Raw genomic sequence first — 19,329 nt, 5'->3', positions numbered from 1 at the left:
TCAACACAAAGACACTCCCACCACTCCTCACCAACATGAAACACACTGCCTACGTTGTGTAAAGGCAAGTGGCTCCTTTTGCTTTAGCAGTTTGGTGACTAGATGGCTGTAAGAGAGAGACCTTACCTTTTGCTGCTAGCCTTCAAGTTGGTACCTACACTTTGAACATGCTAGAAGTGGCTGATGGTCACAACCAGCTTGACAAGAGTCAGGCTTGGGTCAAACATTAGCAGAAGCAGAGGAGAATGGCTGGTAACCACTAGTTTTACTATTTTATTACTTTTTTTCTTGCATTCTCGTCACCGGATGGTGTACAATCCAGAGCCTGTAATCAATTCAACAAGGCGTCACGTTTTTTAAAAACCCTCTCCCAACCAATCCACGGCTGAATAAGGATACACCTTCAACACCACTGCAAAAAAATCAGCATAGATTATGCTTTGCAACTCCGACCTCACCCTGGCATTGGAAAGATTTCGACTTAAAGATGGAATCAATTTTAAAAGTCCACAATTTTAAATATTTTCAGGGAATTTGTTTAATAAATTTCTAAACTTATTTAGCGTAATTTGGTCAACTCCCCTCCTCCCCACCCTCCCTGTTAAAAAAAATAATACAGCAGCCAGACAGCAAATAACCAGCCAGGGTGAGGTATAATCAAAAAAGAAATTATGCACACTTTAACAACATTCAGTGGATCATTTCCAAGCTCCAGGAAATTGAGCTGTACCTCCAGCAGCCTACAAGGTATAAAAGGCAATTTTCTTTCTGCATTTATACTGCTGACTGGACAGGATATGAACAGAGAGCAGTGCAACAGTACTGTTACAATACACTGAGGTTCAGGAGGACTTTGCAGAACAATGCTCACCATTAGTTTATTTTCCTCCTCCCCACCCTCCCGAGTCAGCAGCATTTTATTGTTGTATTTTAATCTGCTTAAAACCCACCCCTTGTTTGGTAAAACAGTCCTAATTACATTAAACTCCCAGTTCCTGTTCTCTCCAGTGGTTAAGGTTTAGGTTAATGTGCTTTGGCACGGAGCTGTGCACGCTTGCTGGTAACAGCCTGGAAGCCGGTTTTGATGCTGGCCACAGAGCAGCGAGAATGACAGGTCTCACACTGCAAGAAATACAGCCTTGTGTCCTTTTGCAAGATGGTGTCTGGCGACCGACAAGTATGGCAGGTTACATACTCCTCTGTAATAGGGTGGCAACGTCAGGGAAGGTGGGGGTGGGGGTGGGGGGCGGAGAACAGGATTAAAAATACAAATGCACGTTAGAAAATATTTCACAGATAATCCAGAACAATTCTATTATGTTCTTTTAGATGAAAAATGAACCTAAATGACTTTTTAAAACAAAATCAAAAGAATATGAGCACTGGAAAATCAGAAACAAAAACAAATTTCTGGAAATACACAGCAAGTCTGTCAGCATCTGTGGAGAGAAAGCAGAATTAAAGTTTCAGGTCCAGTGACCTTTCTCAAAATGGTTCCGCAGAAGGGTGACTGAACCCAAAAAGTTAACTCTGTTTTCACTCCAGAGATGCTGCCAGACCTGCTTAGTTCATAAACAATTTCTGCTTTTGTTGTAAGTGTCAAAGATGCCGAAGAGACATGGAGCAAAATAAAGATGACCAACAAATATCTGACTGTAGTACAAATGAAATTGCTGGAAGAACTCAGCAGGTCTGCCAACATCTGTAGACAGAGAAGCAGAGCTAGTGTGTCAAGGCCCATAATTGGACTAAAAACATTAACTCTGCTTCTCTGTCTACAGATGCTGCCAGACCTGCTGAGCTTCTCCAGTGATTTCTGCGTTTGTTTCAGATTTCCAACATCCGCAGTTGTTTGTTTTAATATTTGATTGCGCTTGCACAGTAGGAGAGCAAGGCCGAAGAAACAAAAGCGATTTAGTTGCCAAGTCTATTGTGGGACACAAAGAAGCCAGGATATTTTATGATCAACTTCAAAATAAACTTCATAGCTGTTCAAAAAAAGTCAAACGTTACATGTGTTACAGATTTCTAACCCCACCTTCGATATTGCAACACTACTTCAGTACAGAGGGAGATGTGAGCCCAGACCAGTAAACTAACAGGTTAAGAGACGACCATGAAGGAATTAGGAGGGAAACATTAAATTATTTTTTTTCAATTGATTTTTATTTTAGAGTTCAATGAAGTTCCCTCAGAGCCTTATTTATCCTGGTCAATAATTTATCCTTACATCACTTATTTTCCTAGTAGTTTCTGTGCCTCCACATGATAAACAATCCATTATACTCACTGATGTATCTCCTTAATACATTTTCGATTTGTTTTTGCTGGAACCTCCCTTTAATTACAAGCTGGTTGTTACCATCAATGGATCCACTATTAAAAAGATAAAAAAAACACTGTCAAGTAAAATGTTAGCATTTAAATTTATCACAAATGCTTCAGATGCGCACTGACTACACAGTCTCAAATACAGCAGTCATTGCAAGAGGAGAGCTCTGGTATTCCATACCTCAGTTAAAAGGATTCGACATGCCTTTTGGGTAACCTTATCAACCTGTCCTGCCATCTTCAATGTCCTCATTTCCTTAACACCTCTGTTCACCCATTAATGATGAATTACTTTACCATGATCAGAAGTCTCACGATACCAGATTATAATCCAACAGGTTTATTTGAAATCACAAGCGGTTGGAGCACTGCTCCCTTATTAGGTGGAATGAAGAGAAGTCCACAGGCACAGAACGTATGAGCAGAGCGATCAAAAGAACATAAAGATGATTGAATGGAGAGTCGACAGGCTGAATAAACAGCCTCAGCAGATGATCAAGAGTATCATACAGTGTGAGTAAAGTGCCAACAATAGCAAGTGAATGGATGACCTGGAATCTGATTAATTGAGGCAGAGAGAATCCACCTTAATTAATTTGTGCAATTTTGGATTACTTGTTACTTTGGCTAGACTCTCAGCATACAACTCTTATACCCACCATGTGATTCCACTAACTTGGTTTGTTCCTAGCACCACCTTATTTTTAATTTTTTGTAATTATCCACCCCAGTTCAACACCATGCCAGTACTTTGCCTTGTTTGATCTCCCTAAATGCCATAGATCTTACTTCTGAATGGAGGTTCATTTGTCACTCTAACCATCTGATCAACCCACTGAATCTTGTTGCAATATAACCTTTCCATCTTCAGTATCGACCAGGCAGCCAAATTTGTCTGATCTATATGCTGGTCATGCCCTTAACATTTACATCTAAATCATTAACGTATACACCAACAAAGGGTCTTAATGGCAAACCTCAGAAGGAAATAGCTCTCCAACTGCAAAAGCACCAGTCAACCTTTTTAATAATGAGCCAATTTCATCACCTGGTTGCTAGATTTCCCATTTCATTGTAAAAAAAATGAATCTGCCATGTGGAGTTTGGCAAAATCCTTACCAGACTACATCAACTGCATGCCAATCTCCCATGTTACTTCCTCAAATGATTGGGCTAAGTCATATTTGGACCTACCTCAAAAATATTATAAAAGGGTAAACAGACACTAAGAGAATGTGAATACTGCTGGAAGATCATCTCTTAAAGATATTAAACAGAGACATTCCTGTTCTGAAAGCTGAGCATAAAAGATGGGACAAGACCACACTGTCCTTCCTGCACGTGTTGAATGATTTGAAATTAGCCCTATTCTCTCACTTTTACTCTAAAGCTTGCAATCACAGCATTGTTCAAATATTTTTCCCTTTTTCACATTCAATGCAGTCAACTGCTCACATTTACAGAAATATATTAAAAATCACAGCCCTTGCAGGGTTTATAAATATCTAAACAGTTGATTACCTCATCAAATTAATTCTTTTCAAATGCTCTAAGGTTCGTTTAGAGGAATTCAATCCCAATTCTTTGATCACTCTGATTAAATTTAAAAAATACTTCCTAGCATCATCGGGAAGTCTTTTTTGTTTTTCTTAAAATGATACTGTCACAAAAAATAAGCATGAGTGCACATAATTTCTGGTAGCATCTGCTGTTGAGTCCAATTCAGGCATCAATTCCTACAATGCAACCAGACAGATTGGTAAGGGCTCAGGCACAACAAAACTTTGTGAGCCCATGCCCAAGTGAATTGAGAGTCAATGGAAAACAGGTATTCCTAACCAATTTTAATGAAAACAGCACACTATTTTAGGTTTCAATACCACCATGTCAACTTTGCAACCACTAAAAATGGTCATTGGAGTAGACCTAACATGGCATACAACTGGCTAAAGAATTGCCAAGAAGTTACAGCATAAACAGGCCAATTGTCCCAATGACCCATGACAGCATTCATGATCCAAATGCCTACGCCCTCCCAGTTTGTTTCACCTTGCTCCATCACAGCCTGCAGTGCTAGAAGAATGGGTAACCAGAGGACAAAGATTTAAAGTGATTACAAAAGGTCCGGAAGCAAAACAAGGTGATTTTGCTCTCCTGTTATGCCGGCAATTATTGGTCATGGACAATTTCTAGAAGGATGGTAGAAGTGAATTTCGTGGCAGGTTTCCAAAGAGAAACTGAAATTCTTGAAGTAGAAATTTGCTCACACCATGAAGGACAAACTGCAAAAGGGTTAAAACAGATACCACCAAAGACCTGGTACACTGCTGAATGGCCTCCATAGAACATTACAACGCAGTACAGGCCCTACGGTACTCAATGGTATGACAGGTCGGCGCAACAATCTAAAGCCCACCTAACCTACACTATTCCATGTACATCCATATGCTTGCCCAATGAGGACTTTAATGTACTTAAAAGTTGGTGAATCTACTACCGTTGGAGGCAAAGCATTCCATGCCCTTACTACACTGAGTAAAGAAACTACCTGACATCTGTCCTATATCTATCACCCCTCAATTTAAAGCTATGCCCCCTCGTGCTCGTGTTACCATACTTGGAAAAAGGCTCTCCCTGTCCACCCTATCTAACCCTCTGATTATCTTGTATGTCTCTATTAAGTCACCTCTCAACCTTCTTCAAACGAAAACAAGTCCCTCAGCCTTTCCTCTTAAGACCTTCCCTCCACACCAGGCAACATCCTAGTAAATGTCCTCTGTACCCTTTCCAAAGCTTCCACATCCTTCTTATAATGTGGTGACCAGAACTGTACACAATACTCCAAGTGAAGCCGTAGAGTTTTGTACAGCTGTAGCATAACCTCATGGTTCCAGAACTCGATCCCTCTATTAATAAAAGCTAAAACACCGTATGCCTTCTTACCAACCCTGTCAACCTGGGTGGCAACTTTCAAGGATCTGTGTACCTGGACACAGATCTCTCTGCTCATCTACACTACCAAGAATCTTACCATTAGCCCAGTACTTTGCATTGCGGTTACTCCGACCAAAGTGAATCCCCTCACACTTGTCCGCATTAAACTCCATTTGCCACCTCTCAGCCCAGCTCTGCAGCTTATCTACGTCTCTTTGTAGCCTACAACATCCTTCGTCACTATCCACAACTCCACCGACCTTAGTGCCATCTGCAAATTTACTAACCCAGCCTTCTACACCCTCATCCAGATAGTTTATAAAAATGACGAACAGTAGTGGACCCAACACCAACCCTTGCAGTACACCACTCATAACTGGACTCCAGGATGAACATTTCCCATCAACCACCACCCTCTGTCTTCTTTCAGCAAGCCAATTACTGATCCAGACTGCTATATCTCCCACAATCCCATTGATCTGCATTTTGTACAATAGCCTACTGTGGGGAATCTTATCAAATGCCTTGCTGAAATCCATATACACCACATCAACCGGTTTACTCTCATCTACCTGTTTGGTCACCTTCTCAAAGAACTCTAAGGTTTGTGAGGCACGATCTTCCCTTCACAAAACTGTGCTGACTATCCCTAATCAAGGAGAAGAAGGAGGGAGGAGGGTAGTTTCAGCAGACTCCGGAGGAACCTCGATTATCCGGCATTTGGTTATCCAGATATCAGATTATCCCGTAAGATTGTCATGTTCAAATGCTCGGCTAAACAATGTTATCTGGCGTTTAATTAACCAAAGGAAATTGACCCCACCAGTGTCCTTCAGATAATTGAGGTGCCTCTGTATTCCACACCACAGATTTAAATCAGTCTACTACCAAGCGTTGAGGCTGCACATGATGCAGTGGAATCATTTCTCAAAAAGACTGGAAGTGGTGGCTGCAAGATAAAATGAGAAAAAACTACAATGCACTTTCAGATAAGGGGAACAGAACAATGGTTTTAAAATTTAAGATAACTGGGGGACTAATCCCAGTAAAGTGCAAATGGGAAGACCGGATAAGGAAATATAATTTGATCAAATGCTCTGGAACAGTCCAAAAATATGAAATGAAATGAAATTACTAATGTGCATTATCACTGTAGAATATTAGGGAATAGAGTCATAGAAATATACCGTATGGAAACAGACCCTTCAGTCCAAGCTGACCAGATATCCCAACCCAATCTAGTCCCACCTGCCAGCACCCAGCCCATATGCCTCTAAACCTTTCCTATTCATATACCCATCCAAATGCCTCTTAAAATGTTGCAATTGTACCAGCCTCCACCACTTCCTCTGACAACTCATTCCATACACTTACCACCCTCTGTGTGAAAAGGTTGTCGGTTTCCACAGTATCTGAACTCAACCGTGCAGCAGTAAGAATGATACCACAGCTACAAGCAGATAGGCTGATTCATCAGCCGCCGCACGGTAAAAGTCATAATGAAATAAATTGAGACAGAATCGGCTTGCTTCAGCAGTCCAACTCCCCACCTCTGCGCCAGTTAGGTGGCAACAGGGAGTCCTCCTTGTACATAAACAGTAAGCCAGGCAACACACGTGGAAAAATACTGGCATTCAACCCTCAAACTCACTTTCTTTCAAGAGAGGATATTCCTGTTGCCACAGGTATGCAAGCTTGATGAATGAAAATTAAAAACTGGAGAAAAAAAAAAGGTTTAAAAAGTAGAACGAAATTTTGATCCTTGCAAGTAAATTGGCAGTAACTTTGTACATGCCTTCTGTCAGCTGTTAACATTTCAACTTAGTTTCAACAGATTTCTCTCAGATTGGAAGACGTATACTGAAGGATTAGGACATCACAAGGGGAGCTCTCCATACACTACATGCCATTGACCAGAAATAACGCAAGTTTGTTTCACTGTTGCTTCTCTTCATAAAATTAAAGAATCCCTACAGTGTGGAAACAAGCTATTTGGCCCAACTAGTCCACACCAATCATCCCAAATGTAACCCACCCAGACCCATTCCCCTACACTATTACTCTACATTTACTTTTACTAATACGCCCAACGTGCACATCCCTGAACACTATGGGCAATTCCCCACAACCAATTCACCCAACCTGCACATCTTTGGACTGTGGGAGGAAACCCATGCAGGCATGGGGAGAATGTGCAAAATCCACACACAGTTACCCGAGGCCAGATTCGAACGTGGCACTGTGAGCCAGCATGCTGCCCTTTCTTTCAATAACCTACTGCACTGAGGCACTTCAGAACTCAACAGCCCAGTAGACATTTTCACAGTCACATCAAAGCAGAGGGACCTTTTAGATTCCTATCCTTCCCCTTTCTTCGCCTAAACTCCCCCACACACCCTTCCAATCTTTATAAAGAACTGAGGTGTTTCAATACTATATACATTTTAGTTAGTTATATAATTCTTGGAAAAAAAAACCCTCTTACCTTGTACCCAACTCAGCCAATAGAAATGCCAGAAGATGCTTTGGTTGACGATGTAGCCTGAGGGCAGAAATTTTTTTAAAAATTCAGAATTGCATCGGTGTCAAATACAAACTTGCAAGTTACAGTTCTACACTCAGGTTTGCATTATTACCTCAATTCAAAAGCATTGTTAATAGGAGTCAATGAACTTTTCTATACCTTCCCAAATGAGTTGCAAAGATAATTACTACACATCTTAATCAGAATCAGACAAAGTTTTTTTTTAAAAAAAGGTTCCTTACATCAGTAGTCAATGCCAAAAAAATACTTCCTTAGAATAGGACTACCATATACCAAACAGGCTTAAAATGGATATTACAGAAAATCATACACAACACCAGCATCGAACGATTGTTTTCATTAGACACAGAATTTCTGAAATACCCAGAGAAACAAGTGATTATCCAGACAAGCGTCAAAAATGAACAGCTGATTAAAGGCTTTTCAAAAAAAAACTGAAGCGGTGGGGGAGGGGGGGGTGTCAGCTTTATAGATACTGGTATTTTTCAGAAATTCTTCATTCCATCATCAATAAAATAGGTTCGCAAAACACCAGTTCAATAACCATTTATCAGAAGCTTGTTACATTCATTTGTTTTGATGAAAGGGCATTAGAATCTAAAATACTGACTTTGTGCCATCACTGACATCATCAAATCTGAATATTTCCCATATTGTTAGATTCTATATAAAAATATTGTTTAACTTTTAACATACTCTCCTGTCATAGAAATTGTTTGAGAACACTGCTTTAAACAAGAGTAGATGATATCTTGGAGGTACAAGCAAACCGAATTGGAATTAATAATCCAGGGGAGTATAACTATCTTTAATAACAAATCAACTTCAAAATCTCCAGACTGGTCTCCAATAACACCAGCAGGTAAATTTGTTTTAGCAAAATAATTTTAAAATAAACTGACAGAACATCTTATGCTCTCTGTTCTAATCCATTTTCCAAAAGGATATGGGCATCATTGTCCTTAAGAAGGTGGCGAGCTGCCTTCTTTAATTGCTATAGTCGGTCACAAAGCTGGTCCGTTTTTTTCTAAAAGCGGTTCCTTTTCTCAGGGATATTGTGCCCTTGGTTTTTTCAGAGGGGTCATGAACAGCTCCTGGTTCCGATTAGACTGGTTTGGTACAGAGCCTAAAGAGGGCATGGAGAGGCCTTTTTGTTTGTATGTAAACAGATAAGACTTCAGGCCAAAGTGGTCATGTTTTAGAAGGAAACTGTATAAAGAAAGGGGGGTGGTCAGCTCTGTGCTGAGCGGTTCAGGCCAGAACTAGTTAGGCGTTTAGCTGTGTGGAAACAGGCTCCCTCTCTCCTTCTGATTTCAACCTGTAAGCATCTGTTCCATTTTTAAAAACTTTTTTTTAAAAGGGGGTTTGCTTATTGGGACTGTTGCGTATACTGGAAACAGCGTAATTAAGTCTAGTTTGGATAGATGGAGTTCTGCGGGGATTCTTTATTCTGTTCTTTGTATTTCATTATGTAACTGTGTGAATAAATTTGTCTGCTTTAAAACCTAGTCGTCAACCTAGCTAGCTTAATCCGGGTAATTTTCACTGTGCACGGACAGGAACAAATTGAGTGGTCTGGCCTAGTCCATATGCTGTAGACAGACCACAATGCCATTAGGGAGGAAATTCCAGGATTTTGAACACTGAAGGAATGGCAATATAAAATCGGTGGAAATGCAGATTGTGAAGGGAATACAAACAAACAAACAGTCACAGTGAAATATCGATAGGTTAAGTCGGCAAATAGCGTATATGTTCATTTTCAAAGAGAGAAAAAAAATTATTAATGGAGAAAAACTGAAGAAAGCTGCAACATAAAAAGAGACTTGGGGTTTTGGTGCATGAAACACAAAGCTAGTCCACAGATGCAGCAGGCTAACCAAATGCTGGCTCTTATTTAAATGAAGTACAAGAATCAGAAAGTCTTACTGCAACTGAATTGTTAGGGGAACTGTACAAGGTGCTAGTGAGACATCTGCAGTGTGAGCAGTTTGGTTCCCTTATTTGAGGACAGACATCATTTATTGGAGGCAGTTCAGAAAAGTTCACCAGGATGATCCCAGCTATGGAAGGATTGTCTTTGAGCAAAGTCTAAACAGGTTGGGACTCTACTCACTGGAGATGAGAAGAACGAGAGGGGATCTCATCAAAACATATTGTGAAGGGGCCTGTCAGGCTAAGTGCTGAGAGGATGTTTCCACTCATGGGAGCGCCTAGTACCAGAGGACACAGTTTCAGAATAAAGGAGCACCAATTTAAGACTAAGATTAAGTGGTTGAGTACCTTTGGAACTTCTTGCCACAGACCACTTTGAAGGCATAGTCCTGGCGCATATTTTGGCCAAGATTTATTCTGTTGCTGATCAAGAATCTAAGAGGTTATAGGGAAATGCAGGAAGGTGGTATTGAGGAGAATCAGATCAGCCACTAACCTATTGAAGCAGCGTTGAGGGGCCGACCAGCTTACTCATGTTCCTATTTCTTATGATCCTATGCTGAATGGCTTAGAGGGCAACTTACAAGTGCTGGTGTTCCCATGAACCTGCTGCTCATGTCCTTCGAGACGATAGTGGGCATAAGTCTGGAAGGATCGGTCTGAAAAGCTTTGGAGAATTTCTATATTGCATTTTGTAGATGCCATGCACTGCTGCTACTCAGTGTTGGTGGTGGAATGACTGAAGGCCACAGGGGAAGCTGGTGCAGTGGTAATGTTGCATGACTAGCAGTCTGGGCTCCCAGGGGAACATTTTGGGGACACAGTGAAATGCGAATTCACTAAAAAGTTGGAATTAAAAAGCTAGTCTAATGGCAACCATGTCAATTGTCCTAAAAATCCAGATGGGTAATAAATGCCCTTTAGGGAAGGAAATCTGCCATCCTTACTTGGTCCAGCCTACATGTGACTCCAGGCCCACAGCAAAATCCTCTAACCAGCAATTCTCTCAGTTCAAGGTGATTAGGAAAGGGCAATGCTTGACCAGCGACACCCACATCCCACATACAGAAAAAACAAACTGAATGTTGTAGCTGCACTTATCCAAACAAGTAGACAGTATGGCCCACAACAGCCACAAATACTTCGAGCGACCCAATTATTCATTGTCAATCCCTGGTGTTTTAACCAGACTTTGGATTTATACTGTAGGTTAATTAGAAGGGGTCTTGTGAAGCTGTGGCAGTGGCCCTACCTGAGCCAGGAAACCCAGGTTCAAGTCCAATCTGCTCCAAATAAAAAAGTGATTATATCTCTGAACAAGTTGATTAGAAAATACCTTCAGCTTGTGAAGTTACTGACATGCGCACCGAAGGCAACACTGACTAAACATTAAAGTGCTTTACTGGCTGCTGAACTTTCTCTGGAGAGTTTGAGCCTGTGAGAGATACTGCTTAAATGTAAATACAACTGCTTTGCTGCAAAATTTAAAACAAATATAAGTTTGTTGTCCCTGAACCAATAAAGTCCAGTTTTAGCGAGTCTTGAGAAGATTTGTAGCTCAGGTTGAGGTTCTCCATGTAGGTTTGCTTGCTGAGCTGGAAGTTCATTTTCAGATGTTTTCAGATACTAGGCAACATCTTCAGTGAGCCTCCAATTGAAGCACTGATGATTCTTGCTCTCTATCTTTGGTTGGGTTGACGATGTCATTTCCTGTGGTGACATCATTTCCTGTTATTTTTCTCAAGGGGTGATAAATGGGGTCCAAGTCAAATGTGTTTGTTGATTGAGTTTCAGTTGGAATGCCATGTTTCTAGGAATTCTCATGCATGTCTTTGTTTGGCTTGTCCTAGGATGGATGTGTTGTCCCATCCCATCTGGATGTAAGGATACTAGTGAGAGAGGGCTAGTTGATGTTCATGTATCCTGGTGGCTAGTTTTCTGCCTGGTTGTCCAATGTAATGCTTGCTACTGTCCTTGCACGGTATTTTGTAAATGATATTAGTTTTGCTTGTTGTCTGTAATAGGGTCTTTCAAGTTCATTAGCTGCTGTTCTAGCATGTTGGTAGGTTTGTGTGCTACCATGATGCCAAGGGGTCCAAGCAGTCTGGCAGTCATTTCTGAGATGTCTTTGATGTAGGGGGAAGAGTGGCTAGGGTTTCTGGATGAGTTTTGTCAGCTTGTTTGGGAATGTTGCTGAGAAATCTGCGGACTGCGTTTATTGGATACCCATTCTTTTTTAATACACTGTTCTGTGTAGTTCCTCTGTGCTGCAGTGTGTTGGCTTGTTGAAATAATGTTCTGATGCAGCTTTGTGGATGTTGAGGCAATTGCTTCTGTAGTTCAATATTTGATCCGTATGTGTTGTTTTCCTGGAGACGCTGGTTTGAAGTTCCCCACTGGTTGCTCACTCTATTGTGACATCTAGGAATGGCAGTTTGTTGTTTTCCTCCTCTTTAGTGAATTTTATGCCAGTAAGGGTATTATTGATGGTCTTGAACACACTAAAACAGCTAAATGAATTTGAAAGACCCTATACAGACAACAAGCAAAACTAATGTCATTTACAAAATACTGTGCAAGAACTGTGACAAACACTATCAGACAAACAGGCAGAAAACTAGCCACCAAGATACATGAACACCAACTAGCCACAAAACGACATGACCCTCTCTCACTAGTATCCTCACATACAGATAAGGAAGGACACCACTTTGACTGGGACAACACATCCATCCTAGGACAAGCCAAACACAGACATGCACGAGAATTCTTAGAAGCATGGCACTCCAACCAGAACTCTATCAACACACTGACTTGGACCCAATTTACCACCCCCTGAGAAAAAACAACAGGAAATGACATCGCCAACCCAAAAGTAATCCAAGCATATAAATAGAAAGCAGGAATCATCAGCAGTGCTTTGTCTGGAGACTCACTGAAGATTTAACCTTGTATGGTGACAAAACGTCAGAAAATGAACATCCCAGCTCAGCGAGCAAATCTACATCCAAAATCTGATTCCATCCCCTGAAATTTAGCTTAACCTGGAATGTTAGGAACGAGTGTAGAACAAACAAAGAGTAGGCTCACAGTTTAAGGGAAATAAAATGTCCACGTCCTGTATTATAACAACTTGCAGTAAGCATGATTCAGCATTTCAATGCTGAGGCTCTGCTCAGGTTAAAAAAAAAAGTTCCAGCTGTATTACAGACATTTAAGAGAGACACTGTTTAATTACAACCATACAAATTGCCACAAGGGTTCACTTATCGTATAGCGAGGATACAGAACATTCTAAAGCCACTACGTATTTGTGTAACTCTGCCCTTCCATCATCTTTTATTAGTTACAAAATCAAAAGAAAAGGTGTCTTCATTTGCAGACACCATAGCTGTTACAGGATCAAAGCACCAAAAGGAACAGGAAGAGAAAGGACTATCATGCAAGAAAGGGGAGGCAAGGTTCCAAACACAACAAACAGCACAAACCAAACAGCAAAATACAGAGTTGAACGCAGAAAGACGAGATCAGCCAGCTACTGCAGCAAAATGGGGTCACAAAGCTGAAGTTTTGAAGTCAAAAGCTCTGGGGCAACAAATCTGCCAAGGAGTTCTGGCACAGAGCTAATTACTCTGTGACTCCTTTAGGTTTTTGGTTTGTTTTAGCAGACATGGTCTGACTAGTCCATTCTCAGGCCTGATTCCAGTCTTGAAAAACCCAGTAGAAAACCCAAATACACTTTACTTAAATTCAGCAGTTTAAAAAACCGCCCTGCACAGCCTCCCTGCCAACTGCATCAGCAGCCTCCATATCCCAAACTTTAAAAAGGCCAACTATCATTTCAAGATGGTTTTGACAGTGATGTGATATCTTCTTGGCCCTCATGCAAAACACATGCTATTAATAAGTTGTAGTATGGTGACCCAATGGCAGAGGCTGTGGAATGAACAAAAAAAATCTTAACTTTGCCTTACAAATTGTATAATTAAATGGCACTGCTTTTGGTGCAACTTGTACACATTTTACTGTATTGCCACAAATTAAAGTTACAGTAAATTTCTATCTAATTATCAACTCACAAGCATTAAGACATTACTTGTATATGTTTGATTCAAACCGGCAATTTCTGTTCGAAGAAAATCTCATTCCTCAGAGCTTAATCATTCTATCTTAGCATGTTTCCATGCTGTACATCTCTATGACTCCATAGAAGAATTAACATTCACAAACAACCAGTGTGCCACCTCCCACTAAATAACAAGTACCTTTGTTGCTTCCAGTATTACAGGGAAATACTTTGCATCTTTTCATTTTGAAGAAAGCTGCCTGAGTCTTAGTTTTGTAATGTTCCTGCTAAGGTGCACTAGATCATACAGCAACCAAAAAATAAATCACTGCATTGTCCCATTCTGGGATAAAACTAAGTGTAGGAAAAAAAAAGGTTATACACAAAAACTGGACTTGTATTACAACAAAACTTTGTAGACGGAATATTCTTTTATGGAATTAACCATAATTTACTGGGCAGTAATGATATCACTTTAATCATTACATTGCATCCCAAAAACTTTCAGAACATATTTTTAAATACTTCAGTACATTCGAAGTGTTCTCATATTGTACGCTCTAAAAATACCAGTTTTTCAAAATGCGGGAAGCATCAAAAACAGCATTTGGTGCAAAAAAAAAACCCATAAGCCTAAAAAAGCAAAGACTTCATTATCACATTAAACAAGCATGATCAACAAACCAAAGGCAAAACTGAACTAAAATATTTGTGGTATAAAGGGAAACTAGTGGGACAGTTATAAAAAGCAACAAGGAACAAAGGGAATAGAACTGTAAGGGTGTGACAAAAATTTTTTAAAAATAAATAAAAGGTGAATGCCAGACAGAATATGATTTTTAAAGGGCAAGGAAATGCCAAATGTGTTAAATGAAGACTGTCTATTTCCACAGAAGACAAAACACCAGCAGCACAAGGCATCTAAAAACTAAATGAAGGCAAAGACCATCTTGGAGCAAGAAATAAGGGATAGAATGTAGATCTCGATGTTCTGTGGATCCAAATATGGGTCTGTTTCTGTGCTGTACATCTCTATGACTCTAAATAAAATCTTGTTTAATGATCTGGAGTTTACTTCTTTGGATTAATATTGTTACTAATCTCTGGAAACCTCCACTAACACAACACAGAGGAAGTGATTAGTACTGAAAACTTACAGTTTACAGATATCTGTGAAATTCACAAACGATGTCTTCTTGGTTCCTACTCTGACCACCTGAGGTGGTTTCATTACAAACTTTCGCTTTTCTCCAGCCACCATATCAGGATTCTTTTCTCGCATGATGTTGAATACACGAGTCAGCAACTGAAGGACAGGAGATGAGAATGCACATTAACATAATTAGTACAGCCTGACTTGCAGACACATGAAGAACAGGTAAATAATTAGCTTGAAATCAAAGTGTATAGGAAATAACAAAGTGCTCACTAAACTCTTATAGGAATAAAATATTTTTGGGATCCACTGAGGTCCAATCGCATAACTGGAAGTATCTTTCATTCAAGGGATAATTATAGCTGTAAATTTTCATTTCTTGGAGAATCCTTTTTTAAAAAAATTTATGTAGTGACATTCGTGAAAATGTAGTATAGGTAGTCAAGAGGGAATGTTATCTTCAACAAAAATACAATTCTCAACTCTGAATACAAACTTGAAAGGTTTCCACCTCCAATCATCAGGCAGCTACCACTCACATTCCTCCACTATTACAACAAATCAATGTGCCCCCCAACCCCAAAAAAAAAGGGATTTAAAGAAACTGGAGATTCATCTTTAAACCTTGGAGACTCCAAGACTAATCCTGGACAGCTGGCAACACATGGTTGGACAAACTGAACCGAAGTATATAAACAATTCAGGATCTTTTTCCCCAGGGTAGGGGAATCCAAAGTTAGAGGACATTAGTTTAAGGTGAGAGGAGAAAAATTCAAAAGGGACCCAAGGGGGTTACCTTTACATGCAGAGGGTGATGCATGTATGGAATGAGTTGCCAGAGGAGGTGGAAGTGGCTAGTACATTTATGACATTTAAAAGGTATTTGGATGGGTATATGATTAGGAAGAGTTTACAGGGATATGGGCCAAATGCAAATAGATTAATTTAGGATACCTGGTCGGCATGGGTAAGTTGGAGTGAAGTGTGTGTTTCCATGCTATACATCCCTATGACTCTATAGCCTGAATCATAAGTACCTTGCAGACATTTATCACTACATACTAAGTAACAATGAAGTGTGTTGCAAAAAAGTTTAAAACTGGGATGCTCAACAGGCCAGAGCTAAAACAATGCAAATATATGAAAGGTGTAGGACAGAAGAATTTATGATTTTTTAAAATGTTTAGTTATTTATCGTCATATTAGAGATGCACATTTTAATATCAAGGCAGTACTCAGAAGCACTGGATATATTGTATAAAAGGAGTTTATATTACAAATATGGAAATGAGTACCAGGAGGGAAATAAGGTGGCAGAAGTGTTTAAATAGATTATTTTTCACATAATACAGGTACACAACCCTTTATTTCGAAATTCCAAAAAGCTCCGAATTCCGAAGACGTTTTCGTGAAGCTTTTTTTCATTCACAAAGTTGATGGCGTGCAAAGACTTAACCCAACTCCACACCCACTCGATGAGTGTCACACAGATGCAACGTGTGGGGACATGGCCCAGCACTGGCAGGCCTCAATTCTGCTTCAGGGCCCATTTTGCTTACAGTACATCTGCTATTGATAAGATTTTAAAACAATTTCACCAAACTGTCAATTGTTCTGAAATTCGAAAAATTCTGAATTCCAAAAACCAGCTGGTCCCAAGCATTTTGGATAATGAGTTGTATGCCTATATAAAAATTGTATCAGATTAAGGTAAATTGAGATGCTGCCAACTGAAGTGCTGTGAAAAACCATACATAAGAAATATTTTAATCAATTCAGTCACGCACTGTAAACTCTGCACTCCTGCTGTGAAGACATACATGCAAAAAAAATCTTCAATAAAACAGTCAAGCTGTTTTTTGTTATATTATGTACATAGGGTAGAATGACAGAATTGTTGGTTAGACACACCTAACATTGTTAATTCCCAAAATAACACATCGCACTTTTCACTAAGCTTTTAGGCTGAGTGGTGAGATGTATCGCTAATACTGTTTATACAGCAGTCAACTGAACATGGAAACAAGAACTTGGTATTAACATCAGAAATCACTTTTCAAAATACACATTTCTGTACATATAAATACATCTACTCAATGGAGAACCAATGGGGAGAAAGCGAGGACTGTAGGTGCCCGAGACCAGAATCAAGTGCACGATGTTGGAAAAGCACAGCAAGTCAGGCAGCATCCGAGAAGCAGGAGAATCAACATTTCGGGCACAAGCCTGATGAAGGGCTCTTGCCCGAAACGTCAATTCTCCTACTCCTCGGATGCTGCCTGACCTGCTGTGCTCTTCCAGTGCCCTTCCAGTGCCACACTCAACAATAGAGAGCCAATAGTGAGGACAAGAGATTTGCTGCTGCTTTGGAAAATACATTTCTGTGCCAGTCAGACAGAAAACCACGTAACATAAGTGTAAAACTTTGAATCAAATGTCACAGACCATTGTGCTGTTAATATGGAATTAACATGCTGACAAATATAGAAACAAAATGTTGGACAGAACTGAAACATGTTTAAAAAGTCTGAGGAGTAAAGGAGTAACATCAAGATACTCCTATCTGCTGCAACAAGAAATGATAACCAGGTGGACTGGCTCACTGTTTGCGTAGAGGGATAGTGGCAGTAGTGTTAAGTTTCTCAGTACAAATTCATTAATATTCATACATCATGAAAACAGAAACAAATGAGCATGAAATAGCAATAATTACTGCTAATTTACTACAGAATTGAATCAACATTTAAATCAAGTGCTTTTTTTCAGATTAGATTCCCCCAGTGTGGAAACAGGCCATTTGGCCCAACAAGTTCAAACCAACCCTTTGAAGAATAACCCACCCCTACCCTACATTTACCCTGGACCAATACGCCTAACACTGGGCAATTTAGCATGGCCAATTCACCTGACCTGTACATCTTTGGATGTGGGAGAAAACCGCTGTTTCATTATTTTATGAATAATTGTCTTCTATAAAAAAAAAGCAGTCAGGAATGTAGAAGTGCTCTGGATCTTGCAACACAGTCATGAGCACAGCATAGAGTAATTGCCCAAACTGATAATAATGAGAATGAGAAATGTCACCATATTGCTAACGCTCTAGCTGATATGTTCATTAGAAAGTAATAGCAAAATACACATCTGTAACAATACAGATTGGGGAAAAAAGCCTCATGCTAGGAAGTCTTATTTGAAAGGGGCAGAAAAAAAGATTGATCAAGACAACTGCATCTACACCTGCCAAACTGGCAGTGAATGTCAACAACCTAATTCTGCTATAGATTTAGAGTCAGACAGCACAGAAACAGACCCTTTGGTCTAACTTATCCACACTGACCAAGTTTCCCAAACTAAACTCTGCCCACTTGCCTGCATTTGGCCCATAGCCCTCTAAACTTTTCCTAATAATGTACTTACCCAAATGTCTTTTAAATGTTCTAACTGTACCTGCATCTACTACTTCCTCTGGCAATTCATTCCACATACAAACCACCCTGTGAAAATGTTTCCCTTCAGGTCCTTTTTAAATCCTTCTCCTTTCATCTTTAAAATATACACCCTAGTTTGGAACTCAATCACTGCAGGGAAAAGACCTTTGTTCTTCACCTTATTTATGCTCATGATTTTATAAACCTCGACAAGGTCACCTCTTAATCTCCTATGCTCCAGTGAAAAAGTCTCAGCCTGTCCAGCCTATTTTTATAACTCAAACTCTCCATTGCTGGGAACATCCTGGTAAGTCCTTCTTGAACACTTTCCAATTTAAAAATATCCATCCAATAACAGGGCAACCAAAACTGCACACAGCACTCCAAAAGGTGGCCTCACCAATGTCCTGTACTACCTCAACATGACATCCCAACTCCTATACTCAATGGTCTTGAGGGGACATCAAATCGAGGAGGAAAAATAAATGGGTGCGATGTACTGAGATGTTTCAGTACAATATATAAAAAAAAAAAGAGGGAGAGAAACAGCATCTTGGTAGACAGACAGTCAGTACTGGGTTGGACAAAGGGGTCAGCCATAAAAGCCATCATTAGTTACTTTGAATGGTGGGGTTTCTGCCATGCAGACAATAAAGAGAGGGTAAAGGGACATAGTTTTTTTGCCATTACTTTGATGAAATACAGAGGAACCTTGATTACCTGAACATCAATTATCCAAAAATCAGATTATCCAAAGGAGATCTCGAGGTCCTGATAGAAACATTACATCAAAGACGTGTTTCCAACAGTGATCACCCCTTTGGTTTACAGTGATTCAAATGACTGTCTCCAAGGCACTGTCTCCAAATGACTGACCTCCCATCCCCGCTCTCTCTCTCCACTTTCCCTGGAGTTCTACAGGGGGTTGTGTGTG

General features: G+C 40.0%; 1 protein-coding gene across 1 annotated transcript in view; it reads right to left on the bottom strand.

The window, feature by feature from the left end:
* Positions 1–260: 260 nt before the first annotated feature.
* eif2s2 (eukaryotic translation initiation factor 2, subunit 2 beta) overlaps positions 261–19,329 on the bottom strand; it is a 41,643-nt gene continuing 22,574 nt past the window's right edge. Inside the window, exons 6-9 of the mRNA XM_072556187.1 lie at positions 14,969–15,117; positions 7,751–7,807; positions 2,291–2,376; positions 261–1,199 (exon numbers count right to left, since the gene is read on the bottom strand). Coding sequence (XP_072412288.1) covers positions 1,024–1,199; positions 2,291–2,376; positions 7,751–7,807; positions 14,969–15,117 — 468 coding nt within the window. The 3' untranslated portion in view covers positions 261–1,023. The remainder of the gene's footprint in view (positions 1,200–2,290; positions 2,377–7,750; positions 7,808–14,968; positions 15,118–19,329) is intronic.

The sequence above is a fragment of the Chiloscyllium punctatum genome, chromosome 37 (assembly GCF_047496795.1).
Source record: "Chiloscyllium punctatum isolate Juve2018m chromosome 37, sChiPun1.3, whole genome shotgun sequence".
Lineage (NCBI taxonomy): Eukaryota > Metazoa > Chordata > Chondrichthyes > Orectolobiformes > Hemiscylliidae > Chiloscyllium > Chiloscyllium punctatum.
This window is presented reverse-complemented; position numbering and strand designations above follow the sequence as displayed.